The sequence below is a fragment of the Chelonia mydas genome, chromosome 3, assembly GCF_015237465.2.
Source record: "Chelonia mydas isolate rCheMyd1 chromosome 3, rCheMyd1.pri.v2, whole genome shotgun sequence".
NCBI lineage: Eukaryota > Metazoa > Chordata > Testudines > Cheloniidae > Chelonia > Chelonia mydas.
This window is the reverse complement of record NC_057851.1, coordinates 163,683,854-163,711,198: the sequence shown is the minus strand read 5'-3', so window position 1 is coordinate 163,711,198 and position 27,345 is coordinate 163,683,854. Positions and strand designations below refer to the sequence as shown.

Below are 27,345 nucleotides of genomic sequence, written 5' to 3'. Positions count from 1 at the left end.
GTATTCTTTCAGTATTAAACCTATTGCTAACCTATGAATCAGCTTTCACTTAGTGCATTTGTGGGTCACCGTGCTGTTTTCTCACGTAGTTGCTGAAAACCTTATAATAAATTGGCTGCATATTTGTGTATTAATGCCCTCCTCTACAAATAAGAGACCAACATCATCATATATAATAAAGGCTAAGATTTTGTCACAGTAACTTTTAGTAGAAGTCACGGACAGGTCACTGGCAATAAACAAACATTCATGGAAGTGTGTGACCTGTCCATGACTTTTATTAAAAATAACCCTGACAAAATGGGATGTATGGGGGTCTAGCACCCACTACTGCTGCTGCTCACAGCAGCTGGGAGCTGCTGGCCCTGACTGCCCATGGAGGCTTGGAGCTCCAGGAGTGGTGGCTAGGAGTTGCCGGGGGCCCCCCACCAGGGGCCCCCTGCTGCAGCTCAAAGCTCCAGGGGCCCCCTTCCATGGCTTGGAGCTTTGGGCAGGCGCCTGGGAGCTGCAGATCCTCTATCACCTGTGGGAGCTGTGCTGGGCTCCAGGGCTGGGAGCTGTGGGGCCTCTGCAGCTGAGAGCTCTGGCGCCCCCACTGGCTGACAGCTCCAGCCCTGCGGCTCCAGGGCTGAAGCAGAAAACGTCCTGGCAGTCTCTGGAAGTCATGGATTCCATGACTTCTGTGACATAATTGTAGCCATAATAATAATAATAATTTAGTAATACTCTCAACAAAATGATTGGCTTCTTGGATTTGGCAGAGAGAATTTTACACATCAGCAGATCCTTTATATTACTTTTATAAAGGGCAATGCGTATTCAGACAAAGTTCGGTTTGTCACAAGCATCCACGTTATTTTTAAAAGAAAACTGATTTATGTGGCCCAAACAAAGAATTAATTTTGCAATTTGATTTAAAGCTTTGTCCCTCTTTTAGTAACATTGCAGTTGAAAAAATAGGACATTGCTGACCACCACTACATTATTCTTTGGTCTGTTGATTTAGTATAAAGATTAAAAAATGTAAACATAGTACATGTGAATGTATTAATTTTGAGTTGAGCCAGGGATAGTGCTGGCAAGCAGTGTTCATGCTTCCTCACACATCTCTGCCAATATAACTCTTTGCTGACCTGGAGTGACACCTATTATTTTAGTCCTGGAACACTTTCCTGAGCAAACAGCTAATTGGGATTAAGTGTGTGGAGATTTTCTGATGTGAAAAAATGGGGACTGGGATGGGACTTCCAATCACCATTTTACTTGTGACTCAAGCAACAATTAACTCACAGCCTCCACAGGAAGGATTGCCACTTATCTGAGTTTGTCCAACGAGACAAACTTGTGTGTCACAACACGTTAATGGTGTGCAAGCATGTGACAATGGGATAACTTTTTGCAGGCCACGCACAAATTTGGGATGATTGATTAATGTCTTTCAAACTGGAGCCCAGACCTGTGGGGGTAGACTCCTATACCCAGCGGGAGCCCCACTGTGGGTTATGTGACATGACATAACCCCAACAAAATGGAGATACTGCTAGAAAAAAATATGAATAACAACCTTAACAGAGGTGAAAGATACTTGGATCCAATAGATTCCTTAACCCACTACTCAGAACCAGCCGTACAATATAGTCAAACAAGATGGTTCTTAACAAACAAAGTCAAATTGCATGGAAGTTTTTAGGGATAGTATATACTCTAGTCTTCCTACAGCACCAAACCAAACCCCTCACAGCCTCTTTTTAAGGATTTTCTGAAAGTTCAAAACAACAAATTATCAGATATAAACTCAGTCTCTCCTAGGATCAAGCTCAGATAAAAATAGTACCCACGCTAACCGTTCAAATGAAAGAAGGCATGGAGACAGTGTGGTGTGATTAAAACAGGAAATATTCAGGAAGAAAGTGTATGTAGCACTGTTTGGTGATAACCATTAGTCAACATTATCTGTTTTTTGTTATTTGTGTGTGTTTGTTCCAGTTTTTAAAAAGGCAAAAAAATAAATTAAGTTAACATTGATAGATATATGGAAAGCTAACTGAGGGTTAATATAGAATGGTGAATGGATGAGGAGTTATGAATTTTTCCTTATGTCTCCTGTTGTGTCTGTGATTAGGAGAATTGAGGTAAATATTATAAACAGTTCAGGTGGTGACACCTATAATTAAGGCTCCCTGACACTTTCCATTATTAGACCCTGTTTACAGTTGCTGATAACTTGGCTAAACGTAAATCATTTGAGTTGAAATTTTACTTGTTGGGTGTCTGCCTCAGGCTTTTTTTTAATTTAAGCTAACATGGTTCAGCTGTTTCAGAGAGTGACGTTAGGGGAAATTATGTTTTGCCTTCGTTTAAAAAAATTCTTACAATGGTTTAGCTGCAAAGATCTAGTGCTTCCATGATTGAGAGCAGGGACTTGAAATTTGACTGGGGTATACTCGTGCCAGGGTGTGCCCCTGTGAAAATTTCCCCAAATTATAAACCACTAAAAATCTCAGTTCTCACATGCTCAGAGACTCAGATTTTGGCAGGTACAGTCTCTGAACATCCATCTGCAATGGGCATGTTCCCTCCCTTCATACACATCAACCAGACTATACACGTGCCATCCCTACATAGCAACTGAATATACTCTGGCCTTGGGCTGTAGGAGCTGAGCAGGACTTTGCCTGCAGTTACTCCTTCTGGCTGCTACCAGGCACAGGAATGGAGAGCAGGGAGACTGTATCTCTTTTTGTTCTCAATACACCCTCTGCTGAAAAGGGGGTAAAAAGTGAAGTGGCAAAGTTTGCAGATGATACAAAATTACTCAAAATAGTGAGGAGTGCAAAGTTACAAAGGGATTTCACAAAACTAGTTGACTGGGAAACAAAATGGCAGATGAAAGTCAATGCAGGTAAATGCAAAGTAATGCACATTGGAAAACATAATCTCAACTATACATACAAAAAGATGAGATCTAAATTAGCTGTTACTGATCAAGAAAGAGATCTTGGAGTCACTGTGGATAGTTCTCTGAAAACATCTGCTCAATGTGCAGTGGCAGTCAAAAAAAAGCTAAAAGAATGTTAAGAACCATTAGGAAAGTGGATAGATAAGACAGTACATATCCTAATGCCAGTACATATATCTATAGTACACCCACACCTAGAATACTGCATGCAGTTTTGGTTACCCCATCTCACCTATATTAGACATGGACAAGGTACAGAGAGAGCAACAAAAATGATTAGGGGTATGGAATAGCTTCCATATGAAGAGAGATTAAAGACTGGGACTATTCAGCTTGGAAAAGAAATGACTAAGGGGGGATATGATAGCAGTCTATAAAATCATGAATTTTGTGGAGAAAGTGAAAAGGAAGTGTTATTTACCCCTTCACATAACACAGGAACCAGGGGTCACCCAATGAAGTTAATAGACAGCATGTTTAAAACAAACATAAGGAAATACTACTTCCCGCAACACACAGTCAACCTGTGGCACTTATTGCCAGGGGATGTTGTGAAGGCCAAAAGTATAACGGGGTCACAAAAGAAATAGACCTATCCCTCTGTGAATTTCTTTCAATGGCTATTAGCCAAGATAATCAGGGGTGCAACCCCATGCTCTGGGTGTCCCTAAGCCTCTGACTGCCAGATGCAGTCAAACCCTGCTGATGGCCCATATGGGGGGGAAGAGTCAGCATGATTCTCCATAATTGATTTTATTTTGACTTTTACATGTTTAAAAATTAACCTTCTACTGTACTGTTTATGTAATCTTAATGTTGCAAAATGAGGCGCTTTAAAGTTTCGGAAATGCCAGAATTAAGACTACCTCATTCACTTTTTTTGCCCTGATCCCACAGACATACCTTTACCTACTGCATAAAGCTCATGTGCTCACATGCTTAAAGTTACCGTGGTATATGTAAAATTGGGAATGTATTTACATTTTAAGTCTTCTATATGAATCAATGCATATTTTTTTAAACAAATACAACTTCCAAAACCTTGGACAAGTTTTATGCCCCCCCCCCCATTTGAAAAGATACCATTTTTAACAATAACTGGAACAGTCTTAAAATTTCAAGGATGATCAGCTATTGATACCAGATAAGCAGAATTTTGAAATTTTGCTCATTTTGGATGGGAAAAGTTCTGCCTTTGCTGGAAAAAAAAAAAAATCAAGTAACTGTTTTTGGCAGTTGGGCAAGAATGTGCACTTTATGCCGAATTTTAAATGGACCAAATCCTGATCCTACTGAACGCTAGGGCAAAATTCCCAACAAGCTGTAGTGCGTTCAGGATTTGGGCCCCGATTCCTTGGCTGCGCAGCAGAAATGACCACTGTACCCCCTAACAGGGCCAAATCCTGCTTCCATTGGAGTCACAGGCACAAACCCCATGGACTTCCCTGGGCTCAGGGAGCGGAAGAGCGCGCGCAAGGCTTGGAGCAGCAGCAGGATGGAACGCTGCCCGGGGTCGCTGGCGGCCGCTGACAGCAGCAGTCGGGAACCAGGGCACCAACGGCCGTTGGCCTCGGTGTCGACCACCGCCACCCAACTGCTGCCCTTTCGAATCTGGGCGCCCCTCTGGCCCGGGGAAAGGGGGCGGAGTCACGCGCAGCTCCACTGCCCTGGCACGCGCCATTCTCCCTCCCTTGTTAGGCCCCCCTCTCCCGTTGCTTCTTTCTTCCAGCCTCTGCCTGTCGGTGTGTCTCCTGCGTGCGCTGCACTTGGTACGGCCCACCTGGAAGATCATGGCGATTGATGGTAAGTAGGCCAATAACGGGCTCCCCTCCTCCTGAACATCCTCCTCCCAGCGGGCATGGGGAGCAGCGGGCTCCCCTGGGCTAGGGACCAGCGGGGCGGAGGGGCTCACTCCCCACTCAGGTAAATAATCCCTGGCAAAGCGGGACTGTGGCGCCGAGCGGTCGCGGTGGTACCCGGGTGGCCGGCTGCGCCCTGGGGTTGGCTGGCTGCAGCCTATGGTGCCCGGCGTCTGTGGCTGCAGCAGGGCAGCTACCCTAGAGGTGGGTGGAGACGTGGGGGGTGCTGTTCCCTCGCGGGCCTCTCCCCACCCTGTTGTGGCTGCGCCGAGGAGTCTCTGAGTAGGTAAATAAATAATCCCCGGGGGTGCCGAGGACTCCGCCTGGGGTGGGGCGAAGCCTCCCCTCGCTGCACACTCCCCTCTCGCTGGCTGTGAGAAGACGGAGACTAGCTCAGGGTCTGAGCGCCCCCCACCGTGGTGCGGGGCTGCAGCGGGGCAGGGGCCCGGGGCGGGGCGCCAGTGGGGTTTGTCTTGCGCCCGCCCACCTCCCTGGTTTTCCAATAGGTGCTAGCGGCAGCCCCCCCAGCAGGGCTCCGCCTGTTTTCAAGCCCATTGGAATGAGAGGCTCAGGTTTCAGTCACAGAGATTGTGGATCGCATCGAAACCCACGCAGCATAACCTCCCCCCCCCTTCTTCCTCCCTGGGGAGACTTCATCAGTTGCTTTAAAACTCCTTCCCCAATGGATGGAATCTCCCTCTTTCTCTCTACTGCCCAGGGAGTGAGACTTGCAGGGCTGTCTGTGTCTGCTCCAGGTTCTTTACACCATCACTTGTGTGTGTGTTTTTTTTTTGTTTTGTTTTTTTTTAAAGGAGTGGGCACTTGTAGTGTTGGAAGATGACCATCTGTTTAGAAAGGGGTGCCACTCCTGAATCCGCACAGTTTGTTTTGAAACCTCATTCAATCTTGAGAAAAAAATATAAATGTAATTAAAAACTCACAAACCCCCAAACTGTAATTTCCGGTGAAGGAGACTGTAAAGGTACACTGTCAATTTCAGAACGTTTGTCAGAAATTTTTTCCCTTACTGTAGCTGAAAGAAGCTATCATTTAAAAAAATAAATTCCAAAACTATTTATTAGTTTGGTTATTTTGTACACTTGCCAGCACTTTAGTCAGTTTCACTGTCAAAGGTAGGGGCTTGGCTTCCTATAACTCTGGAAGTTGCTTTATGCAAGCAGATTCCAGTCCCCACACAGAGTCAGGGGGCCCTGTGTGCATGCAGGGGTTCACCCACATGGAGTAGCTTGCAACATAGGAACCAGAATTGGTCAGTAGAATTCTCCCATGCTGAAAAGCCCCCTTTAAACAGAGGTAGACAAAAATCCCTTCTCAGGTGTCTTTTGGGGGGGGGGGGGGGGGAGGGAGAGGGGAGAGACAGGATTTCCTATATAATATAAAGGATGTGCTATCATTAATTGGAATCTTTTAAATTAGTCACTCAAAAAAAAAATCAAGTTGACAGTGTCCTTTAAAACAGTGCCTTAACTTTTATCCCTAAAATGGAGAATCTCCTCCAAATGCATCAGAGCTTATTGGATCTGAAGATATTTTTTATCACCCTTTGAATTCTGTATTTGAAATCTATTTTTGAAAGATGAGTGGTAAAAGAAGAATACTACTAAAACTGTTTAAAAAAAACAAAAAAGATTCAGACTTTCAAAAGTGCTCACTACCTGCAGTGCGGGGCCAGTGTTTCAAAAGAGCTCAGTTTCCACTTGGACAGTTAAATAAAGTGGCCTAAACAGGAGCTGAGCTCTCCTGAAAATCTGATGCAAATCCCATTATGAAATTGAGCAGCTAAGTATTGATTTAATTCTCTTGGTGAAGGCAGGAGTTGAAATGAATTTCATTACTATAGGCCAGGGGTAGGCAACCTCTGGCATGTGTGTCAAAGGTGGCATGTGAGCTGATTTTCAGTGGCACTCACACTGTCCCAGTCCTGGCAACCGGTCCGGGAGGCTCTACATTTTAATTTAATTTTAAATGAAGCTTCTTAAACATTTTAAAAACCTTATTTACTTTACATACAACAGTAGTTTAGTTATATATTATAGACTTGTAGAGAGAGACCTTCTAAAAACGTTAATGTATTACTGGCATGCGAAAACTTAAATTAGAGTGAATAAATGAAGACTCGGCACACCACTTCTGAAAGGTTGCCAACCCCTGCTATAGGCTGTAGCAAGAGTGCAGCATCCATTCTGTTTCATAAATAATATTTTTTTCCAGTTTTAGTGGTAAGTATATATATAATCCCTTCTCCTTCCCAGTTTGGTTTTCTTCCTTCTTTGGTCTGCTTGTTAGCACCTTGCCTTTGGCTTTAGCGTTTGACAAACCCCTTTACCAGTCAAGTAATCAAATTCATGTTTTTATATTAGCCCTGGTACATGCTACTGCTTTTGTCTTCCCCAGTGTAATCAGACTAAAGCAGCAGGACTTCCGTCTTACAGCACTAAGATACAGAAATTACTGTGTGTCCAAGACATTTTCACACACATCATTAGACATAAAAATGTTCATAGAAAGTATTGTTTTTTAAAAACACCATGTACTAGTTCAATATTATTATTATTTGTAACTACAGGGAATCTGCAAGGTTAAAAATTTCAGCATTTAGAATAAATATCAAAGGGTTTTTTTTTTTTTAAACATTTGAAACAAAATAATTATAGTTACATTTGAAATCTACACAATTAAAATATCAACTTAAAAATAGTATTTATTAGCTCTAGTAAAGAAGTACTTTTAATGTATTTAAAATAATTTTAGATATTTTCAGTATGTCAGTCATGTTAACATATGCCAGTTTACATCAGTGCTAACTGAAAAACCTAAGTTGTTTTTCTCATGTAAAGCTCTTTATATTAAGAGTTGTAAGGAAGAAAGCAAGTGCAATTTATTTTGATCAGTGAAATTATTTATAGCTACATTTGTGCAGTGTGGAAATACTTTGGTTACTGACAAAGCTTTAACAATGTAGTAGTACTTCATGAGGTGAAGTTTGGGAAGCCACATTTTCTCCTAGTAGCTACCATTATAAAACTTTCTGAGATGATTTCTCAAAATAAACATATTGTTATAAAATCATTTTAAAGTCAATATGAAGCTGAAATTCCAGTCATTGTGGAGATAGTAATTTTTAAAAAATACACTAACATATTTTTTTAAATATCAGGTAGATAGTTTAGGTTTGGCTTGAGCAACTCCAGAAGTACCAGGAAACAGCAGAGGACAAAAGGGGCAGGTTGAAATGGGACTACAGAATTACTTTGACAACCTTATCTGTCATATGTTTCTCCCTCTTCAGACAAAACAAGTAAGGCACAGTGTCAAGTGTAAGATACATTGGAGGGGTAGATACAGGAAGCACATTGTTTAATATTTCCACTAATAATAGAAGAAGGTAAAGTTTCAACTAATAAAAATTTCAGACAACACAAAAATTGGAGGAGTGGCAAACTCAATCAATGATGGTATTAAATGGAAAAGTGTGTGAAAGATTGGAAGAGTGGGCTGCATCAGAGGGGAAAATTGGAAGCAAAATGGAGCAGTAAGTCACCAAAAGTAGCAGTTGAAAGGAATGTATCCTATTAACTGCACTCTGTGACTCTATTAGGGCTGCTTTCCCACAGGTCACTGGGGTTTGGGACTCTGGTGGGATTTCAGGCAGTGTGCTGGGATGGGCGGAGAGTGCACCACTGAGGAGCAATGCTTCTTTCATACTCTCACAGGATAAGTTAATGTTGCTTATAGCAGCATTAATTTCATTTTCACACCTGCACTCCCTTCTCCCCCCTTGGAGAAAGGGCTAAGCTCAGACATATACTAAAGAGCTTTGGTGAAACAGGACTCAGTTGAGAAGCCGATGATAGCGTCTCTTTAGCCATGCTGCATGAAGGATGGAGGGAAAAGTACAGGGACAGAATGGATGCTTTATGATCTGAGATGATGCATTTGGATAGCTCTGTAAATCCTCTACTTCTGCCACCTTTCTGGGCCTTCCCTTCTTGTTCGCTCTCTAAAGTTGTACACCTGATTTCCCTAAGGTGAGACTGCAGCTAGAAATTCACCAGTTCAAACTCACTGAGTTCTTAAATTTATACTCACTCTTGCAGGTTTTGCTGGGAGGAGTGGAGGTTGTTTAATATTAATAATTATGAAGGTATACTATGCAACATGAAAAGGAAGTAAATAGCACAGATTCAAATTGGGGGATCATTGGTTGGAAACTAGTAAGTCTGAGAAACACCTTTTGTAGGACAGTAGACAGTAAATCTAGCAGAGAAATAGCAAATTCAGTCTGAGCTTGCAGTGCTTTTTACAAAATACTAACCAAATAACAGTATTTTTCTTTGATGTAAGGAGCCAGACGGATAATAGTGCTTCTTTGCATAGCTTTGGTGAGACTATACTTGGATTATTGTGTCCAGTTGTGCTCCCCATAAAATAGGAAGGATAAATGTAAAACTAGAGTAAGAACAAATAATTTGGTTCAAGGGCATATGAGGAAGTGCTTAGAGGTAAATATGCTTACTCTAAAAGAAGGCTTGGACAGGGTGCAACTTAGTTTCATGTATGGCTTCTGTGTAACAGTATGTATGAAGGAAGGAATAAATCAATTACTGATGATGGCAGGACAAGGACAAATGACCTGAAGGTTAGGAAGGAAAAGTTTACACTGGGCATTAAGAAAATGTTATTAACAATAAGGAGCAGTCTGTCAGGGATCTAAATTACCATGGGAGATGGTTGAATTTCCATGTTTGTCAGTACTTAAGAACAGGTTAGACTACATATACTGGCCCTTCCCTACACTGCGGTTTTTCTTCAAATCGCCCAACATTACTGTGGAATTGGTTTTAGCTCCACTGGTCCTAGCAATAGTTGGAGTACTAACATAGATCAAATGCTCACGTTACCACCCTGCAGGGTTGGATGACAAGGTGCTTAAAAAAGTTAGGAGCCATTCTGTATTAGTGATATCACTTACAGAGCTGCATGAATACAACAACATGAGTGCCAAGAAAAGAGATTTTCAGAAAAATCTTAGTGTAGCTGAAACCTAATGGGAATGATACAGAGAATAGTTCTGCAAAATGCAAGAGATTAATTTGGGTTATTCAAGTTGTCTCTTTTGACCCTAATGTTTAGGATTCTATAGGAAGCAGAGGCTTTCATACATTAGAAGAGGGTTGACACACTAAGCTACTGTTGCATTCAAGAGTTGGAAGAGAAGAACTGAATTGTGTAGTAGATTACCAAGTTTATCAAAATATCAAACAAATACCAGCAAATGGTGAACAGTGTAGTGATAGCCAAAAAAACTACATTAAAAGAACATGGAAGTTGCAAGTCAACCATTGATAAGATGAAATGAAGACAGAGAGAAGAGAAAAGTGTGGATCCTTAAATTAATAACCAGTAATAATTTTTAAATATATACTGTTAGCATTAGAGGCAAAGACTTCTGTTGCTAAGGATAACTAATGAGTTCAATACCAAGCCCCTTGCCAGTTGCTTTTTTTACTTTATGAAACTTTTACCTTCATAAGCTGAAATTTTCCAGGCTTATTTTCAGCCCAAAAGGGGTTTTGTTTTTTATTTGAGCAAAAACAATTCAGCTGATTTTACTAAAAGAGTAAATCAATTATGCTTTCCCATAATAAAATCTTGCCATGTTTTTCACAGCTTTGTAGCCAAAATGGTTGGAAAACACTGAAATTGGCATTTGAGTAATCCTCTGTAAGGATAAATGCCTTTTGTGAGTTCTTGTATTTTTTTTATTTGATGGATTTATTACCCCTTGAAAATGTCATGCTCTGCATGTACATTTTGCACTGACTCCCCCCGCCCCCATCCATAAAAGGGATACCAGAGGAATGCTTAGCTTCTTTACGCCTTCAATATGCTTTTCATATAAATGTGTGGGAGGGCTTCTGTGTTGTATATGAAGTTTGCAGGAGGGCACATTGCTCTGAGATATCTTACACAAGCAAGTAAATCTAGAGGTTTGCATTTGTATTGGATATTTTGCATCTGTACGTTTTAAAATCCAGTATCAAAGTCTTCCTTGTGCAGTTAAGGGGATGAAGTGGTTTGCTCTGAAGTAGGCTTTGGAGTCCTATAGAAACCTGAAGATTTTCACTATTGTTGTTTGTTTTAGATTTAATATGTAGTATATATGTTGTGTAAGTATGGCTTGCTGTAGTTTTTGTATAATGGTATTTCCTTGACTGTCTGCCATTCACAGTCCATGCGTTCATATGGTCCACAAGTGAGTGAAGTTATATATTGCAGGTGATGGTTTGTAAGATAGAACCTTAATTATTAAAATACATCCCTCACAGAGAACAAAATTTATCATATAAAAAGTCTGTCAGGAAAGATATTAGTTCATTATGACGTATAACCAATGATGTAGAGGAAATTGTATGATATATTGTACTTTGAGCAATAGCATTAGGCCATATAACTAAAGGCTATTGTAATGCATGGACACAGAACTAAGGTTGTACATACAAGATGAAGAGTGATGTTTCCCAACTTTCTTTTTTCAACATCTAGTCTATTATAAAGTTTCAACTAAATCTATCTGAATGAGCTAAACTTGATCATATGATGCAAAGTTTACAGGACAGGAATTCAGAGATTTTAAAAATTGATAAAATTCAACTGTACTGTCTCCTGTGACTTTATTTGGACAATTTTCTACTTTATGATGCAGTCAGAACTGTGAATACAAACTCAGACACAAAGATTTGTGGTAGAAATCTAGATCTTCAATTTAAAATGACAAGAGAGAGGATTATATTCCATCAGCCATGTTTCAGCTACCTCTTCGTATGCTGGATTCAACATGTGATCTTTATATTTGCAATCAGTCATGTTGGCTAAATAATGGAAAGGTTCCATAGCTTCTCTGAATCATGTTTTGATTTTGTTCTTCTGTGGTTCCAGTTCTTTATTAGTTAGATCAAGCCAAATTTCTAACAACATTTCAGCAGTAGTGTCACCAGCCTGTAATCTGGGTGGGGTAGAAAGGGATAATTGTAAATTGTTGGAAACAGAGTAATTTTATTTTAAAAATTTGCTGAAAAATGTAATCTAGAGAAACAAGAAGTGGTAGACCAGCTCCTTTCTCTTACTGACAAATCAGGGAAACCCAAAATCAAAAGGTAGGGTAACGAATAACCTGTATCAATCATTCTGACTCCCACTATTTTACTCAAAGGGGTTCTTTTACATACCTTAGGGGACACCAGGATTAAAACCAGTAAAATAATCCGAATTATTAACCATGGATATTTTATTATTGAAGAAAGTAATAGAAAATATTAAAACAACACAAATGATAAAACACAAGTGATAAATTGGCTACTTTCATTACAATCTCTTCTGTATGTCTGTCTATGGAGAGCTTTTACAGATGTATTACCTTTGAGAGTGGACCACCACTGGGGATGCTCTTCATTTGATAAGTTAAAACCAAAGTATTTTGTTTTCCCAAATTATTATGAACCCAGTCTTAGTATCTTATTAGATACTTAGAAGCTGTTTATGTATGGACAAAATAATTTGTTTAAGGGTAGATAGAACTTGTCTAGTTATTAATAATCAGCTCGTTTATAACTGGGAAAAGTAAGCAATCTTAACTCAATCCTATGAAACTGAAGGAGGTATTCAAATCAGTGATTTAGAGCAGAAGCCATTTAAAGAGCTGCCTTGAAACAGGGCAATTGACCAATATTTAGAATCTTAGATCCAATTAAATCCCTCTTTTCCTTTGTTTCCAACGTAAAGCCCCTGACTCCTCTTCAGGTGTATGTGGTCTAACCATTTGATGATTAACAGCAGCAACTATTAATGGTTTAATTTATAACAGCATTTTCATATCCCAATAAAATCATTAGAAGAGTTTTAAATTTAATCTCTTGGCAGTGTCTTAGTTAACTTTCTTTCACCAATCCATGTTGAAATCTTGAGGAGCTATCCTTTGGGTTTGTTTTTTTTTTTTTCCCTTGAGCCTTCTCTGTTTTTCCTTAGCTGTTGTGTCAGCTTTCTTATAGAGATGGAAAGGATAAGTTGATGAATGCTTGCTGTTTAAGTAGGGTAGCACAGGATTTGTGTGTGTGTGTGTGGGGAGGTGAGCGTGCTCACTTCTGAGGGTTTTTTTTTTTTAAAAAATACTCTTCCTTTTTGTTTCCGTGAAGTTAGGAAGACATCTTTTTCAGGCTTGTTTAGATTCCAAATTGGTTGCTGTTATCTTTTCATTGGCTTCATGCCATTGGGGTTGGCTTAGGTGCTACCTTCAGCTTCTGAATATGCAGCCAGGTGTTTGTCTCTTTACCCAGTGTCCTTAGAGTTACAGTCTATCTGGTATATCAATTAAATGTCTCGGATATTTTGTACAAAGCATAAATTTAAATAACCAATATATCTTTTAAACATAGAACAAAAGAAAATACATAGTATAAAAGTTAAAGCCAGGTAATGTTTAAAATGCAGCTTTTCTTAGTTTGTATAACACTCATGGCTTTATGGCTAAGGTACAATAATCTTCTGAGGCCATTTGCTTGTTCTTGGGAGACAGAAAGCAGAAACCTCTTGTAATTTCTTTAGCTAGCCTGAAATTTTTATAACATAATTAACTAAAACATACCACAGATATCTTTCAAGCATTCTGGCTATAATACATTTGTAGCTGTATCTTAATATTCAGTAAAGATGCAGACAAATTTATAATCTAATAAAAATTTTTTTATTAATATAATTTTGCATCAATATTGAGGTCTCCCTCATATCTATGAAGTTGCTGTAAATTCTTCATTTTTTAAAATACATTTAGTGGCTTTCTAGAGTTTCTTGTATAAAATATGTTTTGTTTTCCTTGTGCTCAGTGCAGATTTCAGCATACTTATGGTAGTTGGCTGTAGAGACGCAGTTTTTCTCAGTTCTACTAAATTTAATTGAGAAGTTGGGACATCAGTCTTCCAGTTTCATCCAATCAACCAGGAGAGTGATGGTGATTTTTACGTTAATGCTTTTGAACTGTGTTAGTTGATACTTTATTCTCAATAAGCGTCAAGTAGTGTGTTGAATATCAGTATGTTGCTTCAGGATGATTTCAGTTCTCATCTTTTTTTCAATTTATTTTCATTTTTTGAAAATTGGTGAAGACCTCTGTTTAATTTTTCTCTGGATTTCTGGTTGGGATTTTCAGCAATTTGGACACAGTATTCTGTTTTTTATTTTCATGTGTAGAATCAATAGCATTAAACAAGAATACATTTCCTTGACTAAATGACAGGTTTCAGAGTAGCAGCCGTGTTAGTCTGTATCCGTAAAAAGAAAAGGAGTACTTGTGGCACCTTAGAGACTAACTAACAAATTTATTAGGACATACGCTTTTGTGAGCTACAGCTCACTCACCAAAGCTTATGCTCTAATAAATGTTAGTCTCTAAAGTGCCACAAGTACTCCTTTTCTTGACTAAATGTTTGTGGTAATTATTGAATGACTTCTCATTTTCAACTTACCATCTAATGTCAATGTTGATTCTTTTAGCTCTTTCCATAATTTATTTTCTTCACTAGTGAGTTGAAATCTATCTGGAGGAGTGTATCTAGGGAGAAGTATTTCTGCCTATGACTATCTTAACGATTTCAGGTTTGAGCCTTTATGCCATAAAAACAGCCAAATCTCTCATTATTCTTTCAGTTTTTTGTGTGTCAAGGACAAAAATACTATTCCTAAACTAAGCTAATGTTGAAAAGCTTCTGGAAAACCTGGAACAGGGACTTAAATGATCATTCTAGCTACATTTTGATAACAGCGGTGACCTTGAAAAAAATCTTTCTTGCAGGATCATCAAACTCATCAATATTTTATCTTTCCCATTCAGTAGATGAATTGCCAGTCAGTGGCACATTTGAGCTTGATGAAATCAGAAGAAATAGATTGTCTGCACTTTAAGATGAGCATGGCCACTTTCTAACTTGCTACTTAACAATTCTTGACCATTTTTGCATTTTAGTGTGAAAGTTATCTGGTTTTATTCCTTTGATCTATTTGATCCTTTGTATTCTACCATTTTTTTCATCTTCATTCATGTCGAGTCAGATAAATTCTTATGCCAATATGAAGGAATCATTAACAGTAATTGTTTTAGCGTATTGATCAGCAGCTTTCACATATACTACACTTAAAATGAGAAATGACCACGTAATAAATTACCCTGTTGAGACTGAAGATCGATGAGCTAGATACCCTTTTACAGAGGAGCGGCATCACCTCTAAATTAAGATTGGGTTCCATTTTTTTTAATTTGGGAAGGATTCATTCTTTGATTTGCATGAAAAATACATTGTATCTTCCCCAAGCTTCAAGCACAGAGTCTGAGTAAAGCCTGCATTTTCAGAGGTATTTTAAACTAAATCTTTGAGTTAAAATTAAATGGGACATTGAAACATTTTTAGTGTTTGACTTATCCCTTTTGCTAACAAATGGTGGTTTTATCATCATTCACACTTTCTATACAGTTAAGTTATTGCCAGCATTCCTTGAATGTACATTTAATAAAAATAGATTGTAATTAAGCAAAGCTCTAACCATTGTATTTTCTTGTCTTTCCCATCACATTCACAATTTTCCACTACTAAAAATGGCCACCATTTTCCATAATTTACAGTGGGACTGAAGCTACCTATTGGGTATGAAATTACTCATGGCCTCAGTAAAGATGGCCACTACTTTATTTGTGGAAGAGATGTCCCCAAAAGGAGAAGTGGCACTTAACCAGTGGGTTGGTTATTTGCTAGACAGCAATATAATGCTAGGAATCAGGATTCTTGGATACTGTTCCCACCTGGGAGGGGATAATGGTCTTTAGGTTAGAGTAGTGGGGGGGGGATTGGGAGTAAGGAATTCTGGGTTCTGTTTCTAATTCTGAGAGGTGCATAGTCTTGTGGTTAGAACCATGGTTACTGATAGCATAGCCAAGCACATATATTTGGCAAATGCTTTTTGAGGGGCAGAATCAATGACAGGAATTGAGAGGTGCAGCACAGAATCAACAGGCTAGGAGGAAGAGGCATTCAGGTGGCTTTAAAGCCGGGAGGGGGTTGCATCTAAGTTATATTAGCCTGCCTTTGGCTGCCCATGGGCAGCAGTGCTGCCCTGAATCTCTGCAGTGCTACATGTTTCAGCCCCACTTCTGATGTACTCCTCCCACACACAGCCATATTATCTCTGGCATGCCCCTATGCAAGGACTTTGAAGGGGGTCTTTGGAAGATGGCCTGTAGCTGTCTTCTTCAGTTCCTGCATCAAGATGAATATCTCCTGGATGGAAATGAATCTTTTTAGAGACTTTTTAGGCTGCTTACCAGCCCTCTTGTCCAGCATAAAGTGGCAAGAGCAGGGGAGAGACTCTCACCCTGGTGTCTATCCCAGCTCTGCTAGAGATGACCTTGTGCAACCTCTGTTATTTCATATGTGAAAGGCATGGATGATTTTTGACACCTCATAATATAGGGATATGAGATGTTGCTCAATAATAAGGTCTTTGGAGTGAATGGAATAGATGAGATTTGAACTCATGGTCTTCTGGCTCCCAGCTCAGTACATCTTTCACAGGGCTGAATAATAATCTGATGGAGAGCTTTTCCTTACCCTTCCATCCCCCAGAAAACTGGGACTCTACTTCACCTGTAATCTAGTATACTTAAGTGCTCACTTGCCATGTGAAAACGAGGCTGCCTCTAGTCAAAATTGCCATCTCTTGGGTCTTTTGTTTCTGGTGGGACTGAAGCCACAAACTATCCTCAGGGAAAAGGGTCCTTCCCTGTGGTCTACATTTGGGAAACTGTGAGGAGAAGGTGTATACCATAACTTTGGCACAACTGGGGAGCAGTGACTAGCATTTCCGGGGGAGAGGAATTTGGAGCTCCAGTTCTGAGATCTCTCCAGTCATGTTAAAGCTTTGTACCTCTGACTACGGGTATGTCTGCACAGCCTATGGAAGTGAGCTTCCCATCCCTGGTTGACAGACTTGGGCTACCCCAAGTCATTGCTTCAAAGCCCTGTATACACAGCTATTTTTAGAGCTCTAGTGTGAGCAAATCCAGAATGGGACAAGATCTCCTACCCTACTTTCAGGAATACGGGAGCTATTGTATTGGAGTTGGAAGTGTAGAGAAAGGCCTTCTTTGTCCCCTCCCTCTCCCACCTTTCTTAACACAATTAGTCCTTTCCTCACCATGCATGCTGTCTCCCACTTCCCCAACAGCAAACATTCCCACTCCCTCTGTAGACTATGCCATAGGGGAAGTCGAGGGCATCCTTATCACCCTTTGGCCTCCCCCCCCCCCCCCAAAATAAACAAAACCTCTCTCCTACACTTGCTGTATTAAAAATCTGGGAAATTCGATAAACAGAAACTTTGTTTAAAAGGTCTTGAGGTTAGTGGTCCCTCCAACTCAAGCTCTAAAATTCAAGAAAATGCCTACTAATGGGATATCTCTTTACCGTACCTTAATGTTTACACAGCATCTGTACACTGACAGGAACAGACTCTATGTTTTTGTAAGGAATATTTTGTCTCCAATATATAAGAAAATGTACTATGTACAACACATTAATTTCCTTTAGAAGGTAACATTAATTACAGTCTCATGCACTCTTCCCCCTTAAACACTTTAACCTGTGCACTTTCTGTCAACACTAAATGTTTGCTGAGGGCCTAATTAAGGTTTTGCATTATGCTGTGAGGGAGATTAATGTATTCTATATATATTTCCTTATCGTTTGCAGGCAGAAAGAAGTTCATTGTGAATATACAGTCTGTTGAGTGGAAACATCTTTAATGGGCATTAAGATATGGTTAAGAGATGTCCTGTAACTTAGTATTACCCTGAGTTTAAGTGTTTGAGTTTGGATGATGTCAAACTTAAATAAAAACTTTGTTTAAAATGGAACGAGTATATTGTGATACAGGAGGGCCAGGGAGCAGTGGTTTTTGCTTCAAAAAAAGAATTTTATTTGCATAACACTTACAAAGAATCACCAGAAAGGAAAAAACAAAACTATGCAACAAAACAAAAGCAAACGCAAGGTATAACACATCAGCCTTCAGGAGGGAGAAGTGTTCAGGCTAGCCTGGGCCCAGAGTGGGGGGGCTTCCTTGACACTCATGGTCTTCCACCCCCTCTAGTTACCTAGTGCCACGCCCCGTGTCACCAATTATTCCTCTCCTGAGAGTGCCCGACAAGATGGGCATGGCTGCAGGGTGGGCAGTTTGGGGGGGGGGGGCGGATGTACACCCACGTGTGATAGAACGCCTCCTACGTGACGGTGATGATGGTATCCACAGCGGCAATAGCTGGGGCCTCTCACTCTTCCCCTCAATCAAAAGGTCAGACGGAGGGAACCGGACGGGGTCACCGAGCAGAGAACCTTGGACAGCGTCCACCGCTCCTCAAAGGCGTCAAGGGAGTCGGTGGACGCCGCCCAGAGGAACTCCGCCCGGATACGTGAATGTACTGAGGATCGGAAAACGGCCCCACAATCGCAGGACGCTTCATTAGCCAACCTCATCTCTCTGGTTTTATAAATGGCTGTTTTAGCTAGGGCGAGGAGGAGGTTAACCAGAAGATCTCGTGATTTTGTGGGGTCACGGATGGGTAGTGTGAAGATAAAAAGGTGAGGGGAAAAGTGTAGCCAAAAGCGTAATAAAATATTCGTGAGGAGCTGGAAAAGGGGCTGCAGCCTGGCACACTCTAAATATACGTGTGCCAGGGTTTCTCTCACGTTGCAAAAAGGGCAAGTATCCGGGGTGGGGGTGAACCGTGTCAAAAACACGCCCGTGCTCACAGCTCCGTGAAGGAGCTGCCAACTAATGTCCCCGACGGGCCTCGGGACCAAGGTGGAATACAGGCTGGCCCACTGGGGTTGCTCACCCTCCAACGGTGGCAGGAGGTCCCACCTCTTTGTATCGGGGTGGGACACCAGGGTGTGGGCGTGAAGGGTGTGAAGCGTGAGTGTATATAGATATTTCCGTGGCACGATTTGAAAGCTGACCGGCTGCAGTTCATGGGTGAGGGGTTTGTTGGGATCTACGGGGTAGGGGCCCAATCGAAAGGTCCGGCGGGCCTGCAGTAGAGGGTGGGCGGGGTGCGCCCTCGCGCAGGGCTCGGTTGAGATAAGCCTGAGCAGCGGGCGTCAAGGCGGCCTTCACCTCCTGAAGTACGTGCCGGGGGGTACGAGGTCTGGAGAGCCCTATGCGCCGAGTGAGCGTCAGGGGATCCAGCCAGTCTCCCCGGTCGTAGTCCAGGAGGTCTCTGACTCTCGTCACTTCCGCCAGGACCAAACTCTGGCGTACTGAGCGGGACTCCGCCACCTGCACACGGAGCTGGGGGTTGTGTAGCAGGGGCTCCATGAGGAGAGCTGCTCCCATGGTGGCCGCCGCAGACCTGGTCGTTGAAAACAGTTTCCAGGTCAGGAGGAGGTCCTGGTAGAAGACCGGCAGCCCGGAGAGGTCTCGCGGAAAACCTCTCGGAAAGAGATGAAAGAGCTGCCGGTCGTATCGGAGCCCTTGGAAGCGGCGCAGGAAGGCGTGCGCTAGTATGCTCCACGTCGAACTACCTGCACTATAGAGGAGCCTCTGCAGGGCCTGGAGGTGGAAGACACGGACCTGAGTGTGCAGACACTTCAGGCCCTGTCCTCCTTCCTTCAGGGGTAGATGAAGAACCCCAACAGGGGCCCAGTGCATTCCTGACCAAAAGAACTCTAGAATCGATGTCCGGAGGTTGGTCAGGAAACCCGGGGCCAGGATCAGGGTGTTGAGCCGGTATCAGAGCATGGACAGGACTAGTTGGTTAAGCACCAGCGCTCTCCCTCGGAGGGAGAGACATCGGCAGGGAGCAGTGGTACAGGGGAAATATATAAGCTTTAGGCTAAGTAAGGCGTGGCTCCCTGTAGACTAGGGAGGGTTGCTACAGGTTAATTGGAGCACCTGTAGTCAATTAAGCCCTGTCAGGAACCTAATAAAAACCCCTGCTTCAGGCAGTTGGGGAGGAGGAGGATGGAGAGAGGACTGGAGCTTGGAGGTGTGTTGTAAGATTTGAAAAACCAGAGAACCGAAGTAAGGGAGACCCTGCCCCAGCAGGGGAGGGAGACTTCCTCCCCCAACATCTAAGGACCAAAGGTTCCCCACCCAAGGGGGAAGAGGGTAAGAACCTGCAGGGGCTGGGGCTCAGAGTGAGGCGCAAACCCAGACCCCTCCCCCGCTTCCCTCCTCTCCCACCTTCTCGGGCCACTATCAGGGACCTCAGCATCCCAAGAGCAGGGGCAAGGGCTGGCATCTTAGCCCCCTGCCAAGAAAGGCACAGGACCCACCATACTAGTATTGGCCATCTTACCACTATATATATATATAAATACACACCCCTCTTTTTAACACTTAATGAATGCTTTATTTCACCCAATAACCAAGCCTTTCTCTCATCACCAATGACTAATCCCATTCTTTTTCTCTAGGCTTCTAGACAATTCTTAACTTTCCCTAGTAGGCATAATAAGTTTCAATGTTCTCATTGCTTCCCTTTGAACATTTTGGAATAGTTAGTTTTCATTCACAGTCTGAAATTACAGCCTAATTTTTCTAGTAACAAAGAGCTTTCAAGTACTGTTTATGTTATGCCCATTTAAATACTTTAAAGTAACATAAGTTTAAAAAAACCCTCACCAAATGGAAAAACCTGATAAAACCTGGGGTGATGGGAATGACACCAATAACCTCTGTTTTTTTTTTCCTCAGGGGATAAAACCTGTTTTGTACAACTTATCAATTAGACATTGCAACAGAATGTCAACGTGATGTTCTAAAACTTTGGCTTTCTGAAACTCCATGTGCTGATCAAGTGACTCACCAACTTTTCAGAACTAGAGGACTTGGTTTATAGTTAGGAAAAGGTTTGGGGTGACTAGCTCACAGATTTCTATGTGTAAAGTCCACATGAAAAGTTTAGGGATAATTTAATATTCAGTTTAATACATTGAATTCAGTGCATGAATAATAGCATCTTTAGTAGAATGGTAATACCAAAGAACTGTTTGAGTTTTCATATTTCCTATTTACATATAATATCCTCTGAAAAAAGGAACTTGTTTTATTCTTTTGTAATGTCCTCATTAAGTGACACTCAGTTTTCTCCCTCTATCTTTTTTGCAGTTTGTAAAACTCATTAAATATTAGAATACATTTCATAATATCTATTTACTATTTTCTAATGTTGTTTTTCTCAAATAGGTGGAGAACGAACCTGTGGTGTACATGAGCTAATCTGCATTAGAAAAGGTACACAATTTTTTAAAATGGGTGTTTAATTTAATTTTAAGGCTAATTTTTGGGAATAATGAAATATTTTAAATTGGTTATTTATGCTATACTTTCAAATTGCTGTAAAATTACTTCTGTTTAATTTGTATGCAATGTTGTTGAAGCTATGTCAGTCCCAGGATATTAGAGAGGCGAGGTCGGTGAGGTAATATCTTTTATTGGACCAACTTCTGATGGTGAGAGACAAGCTTTGGAGCTTACATAGAGCTCTTCTTCAGGTCTGGGAAACTTAGGCTGTCTACACTACAGACCTTATAGCGTCACAGCTGTACCGCTGCAGCTGCGCCACTGTAAGGTGTCCCATGTAGCTGCTGTATGCTGATGGGGGAGAGAGCTCTCCCATTGTTGTAATTAATCCACCCCCAACGAGCGGCGGTAGCTATGTTGGTGGGAGAAGCTCTTCCATTGACATAGTACTGTACACACCGGCACTTCTGTCGAAGAAATTTATGTCGCTCAGGTGTGTGTGGGTGTTCCTGACCAACAAAAGTTTTACTGACAAAAGTGCTCGTGTAGATATAGCCTTAGGCTATGGCTATCCTAGAGAGCTTTCAGCAGTGCTGCTGCACTGATGCAGCTGCGCTACTGGGAGCTATCTAGTGTAGCCACTCTAAGACGATGGGAGGTTAATCCACCCCCAACGAACAGCAGCAGCTTGTGCTGACCACACTGGCGCTTCTGTTGGTGAAGCTTATGGTGCTCAGAGGGGTGGTTTATTCACATCCCTGAGCAATGTAACTGGATCCTCTGACTCCTGCCTCTGCTCTGGTCCACAAACCGCTCAGAGACCTTTGTGCTGGTCCAACACCTTGAGTAGTTTGTGTACAATGTGGGTTCCCCACCGCTTCATACCGCATATGGCTCTGCTCCAACTGTCCTAGGGAGTCCCCAGCTCCTGCAACAAGCAGGGAAGAGCAAATTCTCTACTCCTCCTACTGTCTGCTTTCCTCATCTTCTACTTTCTTCCTATGCCTATTTATAGCCTCTGCTTAATGGCTTAATTAGCCTTCCAGCTCTACTTCCCCAACCAATTAGGCACAGCTCTGTTTAACCAGCTCCATTCTGGATTGTTTGAGTGGAGCTGCCATGACCAAAGTGTATGCCCAGCTGCTCTTGCCTAGCAGTCTGTTACAAGCGACATAAGTTGGACCAACATTAATGACGGCGTAGACATAGCCTTCCTTAGAGTGTCACAACTAAATACAAGATGAAATATGTGTTAACTACTTATGCTAAACAATCTGTTCCAAGGGACCATTCAAGGTGAAGTGGCCTTTTAAAACCCCTCCAGTCATAGGAAGAAAGGAGAGGGTCGGGGGAAATAGCTGGGGCTAGTTGCTAATGAGTTATAGATTGTTGTAATAAGCCACAAATCCAGTGTGTCTATTCAGTCCATGTTTTTTGGTATCTAGCAAACTTATAAATTTAAACTCCCAGGCTCATCTTTTGACAGTGTTGTGCAGGTTTCCTTTGAGGATGAGGACTGATAAGTCTGTGTAGTAAGTCTTAGGCTGCTTGTGTATTCTCTCTGCGTGCTGGCTCTGGCCAGATAGGCCATACAGAAGACTCTGATCCAACTTCTCAATCAGACCACAAGACTTGGTTTGGTAGCGAAGGCACCTAGCCAGGTTTATTGTCAATGAAGCATGGTCCTAGTTCCCCAGATCAGTGTCTACAGTTATACTAGCATATGCATGCCCATTGCACTGGACGCAGCTTGGTGAATGCTGGAACTTTCCATTCCCTTCTTGGCTGGCCAAAGACGCACTCTCTGTGACCTTTCTTTTATATACTGATGCAAACAAGTTAATATTGCCCCTTGATGTATTGAGGTGATTAGTTACCACCCTTTACCTTGTACATGTTGGTTCAATCAAACATCTCTATTCATCACCCTGTCATCGTAACCTTTTCTTTAAGAGAGGGTTAGTATGTCCTTGTATCATCTTCGGGGAGTGTGTTTACACCATAACCCTGTATCGGGGTGTTCTGGTAACACCCTTCTGGAATGTGTTTCCATGAGTGTCCTGTGCCTAGCACTACTTAAGAATGTGTGTTTTTTGCAATGCCAGCCCAGTTCTTGCCAGGTTCTGTGAACTTGAAAGCAGGCATGTTTTGTAACAGGGCCTGATTTCTAGTCACAGTTGACTTTTGCTAACTTTGGCTTATATGTACAAGGCTTGACCACTGTTTTAGTTCAGGCCTCTTATACCAAGCGTCATGTGTCAAGCTCTCTCTTTCTACTACTGTCCGATATAGAGTGATTGCTTTATGAAAAGTGTTCAGCAGGTGATGTGGTGTTTTTGTCTTTTTATCATTTTCGTGTGAGTTCATTTTGAGAGTGTAGTGATTGTCTGGTTTCACCAGCATAGTTGCTGTTTGGGCATTTAGTGCACTGGATACCATGTGTTGTGATAGGCATGTGTAAGACCCCTGGATTTTGAAAGATGTGTTTAGGGATGTAAATATTTAAAAAGTTAACCATTTAAACAATTAAAATTATATAGTTTAACTGATTAAAGGGAGAGGGGCTGGGGTCAGAGGCTGCGTCTGGGCTGCTCTGGCCGGCCTGTGGGGTTGGGGCTGGAGTCGGCTGGCCCGGGGCTGGGGCTGCTCCGGCTGGCGCGGCCCGGGGCTGGGGGGTTAATGTTTAGGGTGGGTTAACGTTAAGATTAATGCTTATCGGTTAACCATTTAATATTTTACATCCCTAGTGGAGATATGTCTGCAGGTTTTGTATCTGTTCTGGCAGGGTCTGGTGCCACTTTGAGTTAGTGTGTTCTGGTCTGTGGGTAGCTTCCTTATGGTGATTAACTTGGAGAGGTTGTGAGGTTCTTCGAAGGACAGAAGAGGGGTTCAGGAAAGGATATTTCAGGATGGAGTCACCATCAAGGAGGAGTTATATTTGTATGATGCAACCCTATCTGTGTTCCAGTGTTGGGTGGTAGGTGCCAAATAGGGGTATGGGTCAGAGGGGGTTTTATTTCTGTATTGAAATATGTTTTCCCATTTGGTTTAATAGTCATTGGAAGTTGTGGTTGTATTTTGGCTTGTGGGTGCACTGTGCAGGTGATCTTAGGGCTTGTCTACGCTACGCAGCTTTTAGCGACGAGGCTGTGTCAACACAGCTTAGTCGCTAAAAGTCAGCGAGTGTGAATGCTCTTCTGCGTTATTTTCTTGGCACTTTTGCCGACAAAATACTTCCAGCCCCCTGAGCGACATAAGCTTTCTCAGCAGGAGAGCACTCCTGCCAACAAAGCTGCATTCGCACTGCTGCTTGCGTCGGCAAAACTTTTGTCTTTTGCGGGGGGGCTTTTTTAAGTATCTGCAAAAGAAAAAAGTTTTGGCAATAACTGCTGTGTAGACATACCCTAAGTCTAGTTCTTAATCTGGTGTCCTTATGACCATACTTATTGATACTGTTTTTCATATTCTCATGCTTACAAACTTATTTTATTTATGTAGTGTGCACATCTGACATTCTCTAAGTGCATGACATTTTTTCAGTTTGAAGAAAAGCCCTAAAAACAACAAAGCTCTATGCAAGACATCAGGCAACCTTTGTTACCATGACATGACGTAACCCTTCAAACCTCAGAGAAAGAGAAACATTATAGTTTAGTAAATTTTCAAAACGTCCAAAGTTTATTGAAAACAGAATTTCATAATGAAAGCTCTCAACTTGAAGTAAGATTTAATACTTCATGACCTACTAGGAGCTGAGGTATAATTCGCAGCAGTTTGTGTGCGTGACCTGTGAGTTATAATTCGTAACACCTACTAGAGCTTGAAACAAATGCTGCATACCACTGGAAAGTGAGAGCTCTTATTCTGGTGGTACAAAAATATCTGGTTTTACCTCTTGTAGTTTGTGAGCTACTAAATCTTGCACGTCATTGGTCCAAAGTTGAATGTTGCCCATCATGTGTCTCAGACAAGTGTGGTTTTGGCAGGAAATTTCCTCTTTGGGGAGGAGCATGTGATTCAAACCCCCCCCCCCCCCGGGTGTGTGAGGTTCTACTTGTTTTAAAAAGAAAAATCTTTGTATCAAAACTGCTGTTTATCAAATGGTGCTGCAAATTTATGTGGCTATCAAAGATACCTACACAAAATACAGGAGGCAAATATATATACACCATGTACACACATTTATCACTGTACACTATTAAAATATGCAAAGATTAGGATGGCATGTTTTTTTAATGGTATTGCAGGTTAGATATTTTCCTATTAAACACAGTTAAGTGTTTTGGCACAGTGGGCACACAGATTTTCTATTAACTTCAGAGACCATATTTCAAAATATAGTTATGATTTGGTACTGTTTTTCTCTGCATTTTTAGTTGCATTCATTTATCCATAAACCTTTACTCATTTCTATAGCTAGAGGGGACATTCAGGGGCGCTATTTGCCACTACTCACTACTATTTCCCCTTAATCTGAACTGGCCAAGTCTTTTATTGTCCATTGGTATATGTGCACTAGTTTCTGCACAGTCTTAGGCAGATAAGAACATAAGAATGGCCATACTGGTTCAGACAAGTGGTCCCTCTAGCTCAGTGTCCTGTCTCTGACAGCAGCTAGTACCAGATGCTTCAGGGGGAAAGAATAAGGCAGTTTCAAGTGATCCATCCTGTTGTCCACTTCCAGCTTCTGGCAGTTGGAGGTTTAGGGACACCTGAAGCATGGGGTTGCATCTTTGACCATCTTGGACCATCTTGACTAATAGCCATTGACGCACCTATTCTCCGTGAACTTAATTATTTTTTAATCCAGTTATACTTTTGGGCTTCACTACATTCCCAGCAATGAGTTCCCCATGTTGACTGTGTGTTTGTTTTAAACATGCTGTCTTTTAGTTTCATTGGATGACAGATGTACAACTTGGAGAGCTTTCTGACTAGCCCTAGAGAGTCACCACAAAGAATAACTGTTCTCCATCATCCTACAGAACTCTGTTGCGTGGCATCTTTCTCTGCGCCACTATAGAGGGGATTTTACTGGCAGAGACAGGCTGGTGGAGAAGCAGGATGAGTATGGCCAGTTGCCCCACCACTATGTGAATTCACTGAATAAAACTGGAGAAAAGGGTTGTGGGCTGGAAGTTCTTGTATGACATGGTGATAAGTACCTTAGATGGACGGACAGACTGCCATTGCAGTCCTGTGATTAAATTAGTAGTCACTAAGCAGCCCTGCTGGTGTTCTGCAATCTATGAATGTGTGTCAGAAATTTGTCTCCCCGGTACCCAATAGAAAGCCTGCAGTTTAGTGCAGAGCTCCAGGTTTTACTCCTTTATCATTATACTTTTTGTAATGGAAATATTTGCAGATGCTTATAATTTTGTGTGTGTCTCTCTCTCACACCCACCCACACCTCTACCCCTCTTCTTCCTGTGAATACAGTTGATATTTGTGAGGGTATGCGGGGAACTGATATTAAAGGGACACCTGTTATGTTGCTTTGCTTTACAGCCAGTACATAAGAAATATGCTAAAAATAAATGGAGATACATAGCGAAATACCATCTGTGTTTCTTTAAGAACCTATCCAATACCATTGAATTTGATAGTAGTCTTTCCTCTGAATTGAATAGAAATTGGATCGGGGCCATAAAATACCATCAACTTAAAAATCGATATGCACATGAGTGTGAAAATATTTTATCCACTGCTCTGATAAATTATAACTAAGAGATGAAAGAAAATTCTCAGTTTTAGTTTGTTTGCTTTGTGTTTCTCAACATTTTGAGGAATAGTCATTCTTTTTAGAGTGCTGTCCCTATGGGTGCTCCACTCTAGGTGTTGGTGTGTCCCAGCACCGTTAATCAGAGATTTTCGGTAGCAGTGCCTGGTCGGGATGCACGCACTCAGTTGGTATTTCCCATCTTGTTGGAATCTTCCTGAGCACGTGCATCCCGCACCCTCCTCGGTTCCTTCTCAACCGTCCTCTGCTGAAGACGGGACTTGGGGCAGTGTTACTTTTCTTCCATGGTCTCTGTAGGAAACAGTAACAAAGAACATAGAAATAGATATTAGTTACATCCCAGTTGTTTCCCTTCTTTTAGTGTAGTTGCATAGTTAGTTACTTAATTTTAAAAAAACCAACAACCAACCCCTCCCACCCCT

The 27,345-nt window shown here is 41.6% G+C and overlaps 1 protein-coding gene across 2 annotated transcripts in view; it reads left to right on the top strand.

Moving 5' to 3' along the window:
• SYT14 (synaptotagmin 14) overlaps positions 1-27,345 on the top strand; it is a 184,352-nt gene that overhangs the window by 2,037 nt on the left and 154,970 nt on the right. For both annotated transcript variants that reach the window (XM_043543709.1, XM_043543711.1), the window contains exons 2-3: positions 4,354-4,762; positions 21,127-21,174. In XM_043543709.1, coding sequence (XP_043399644.1) covers positions 4,750-4,762; positions 21,127-21,174 — 61 coding nt within the window. In that variant the 5' untranslated portion in view covers positions 4,354-4,749. The remainder of the gene's footprint in view (positions 1-4,353; positions 4,763-21,126; positions 21,175-27,345) is intronic.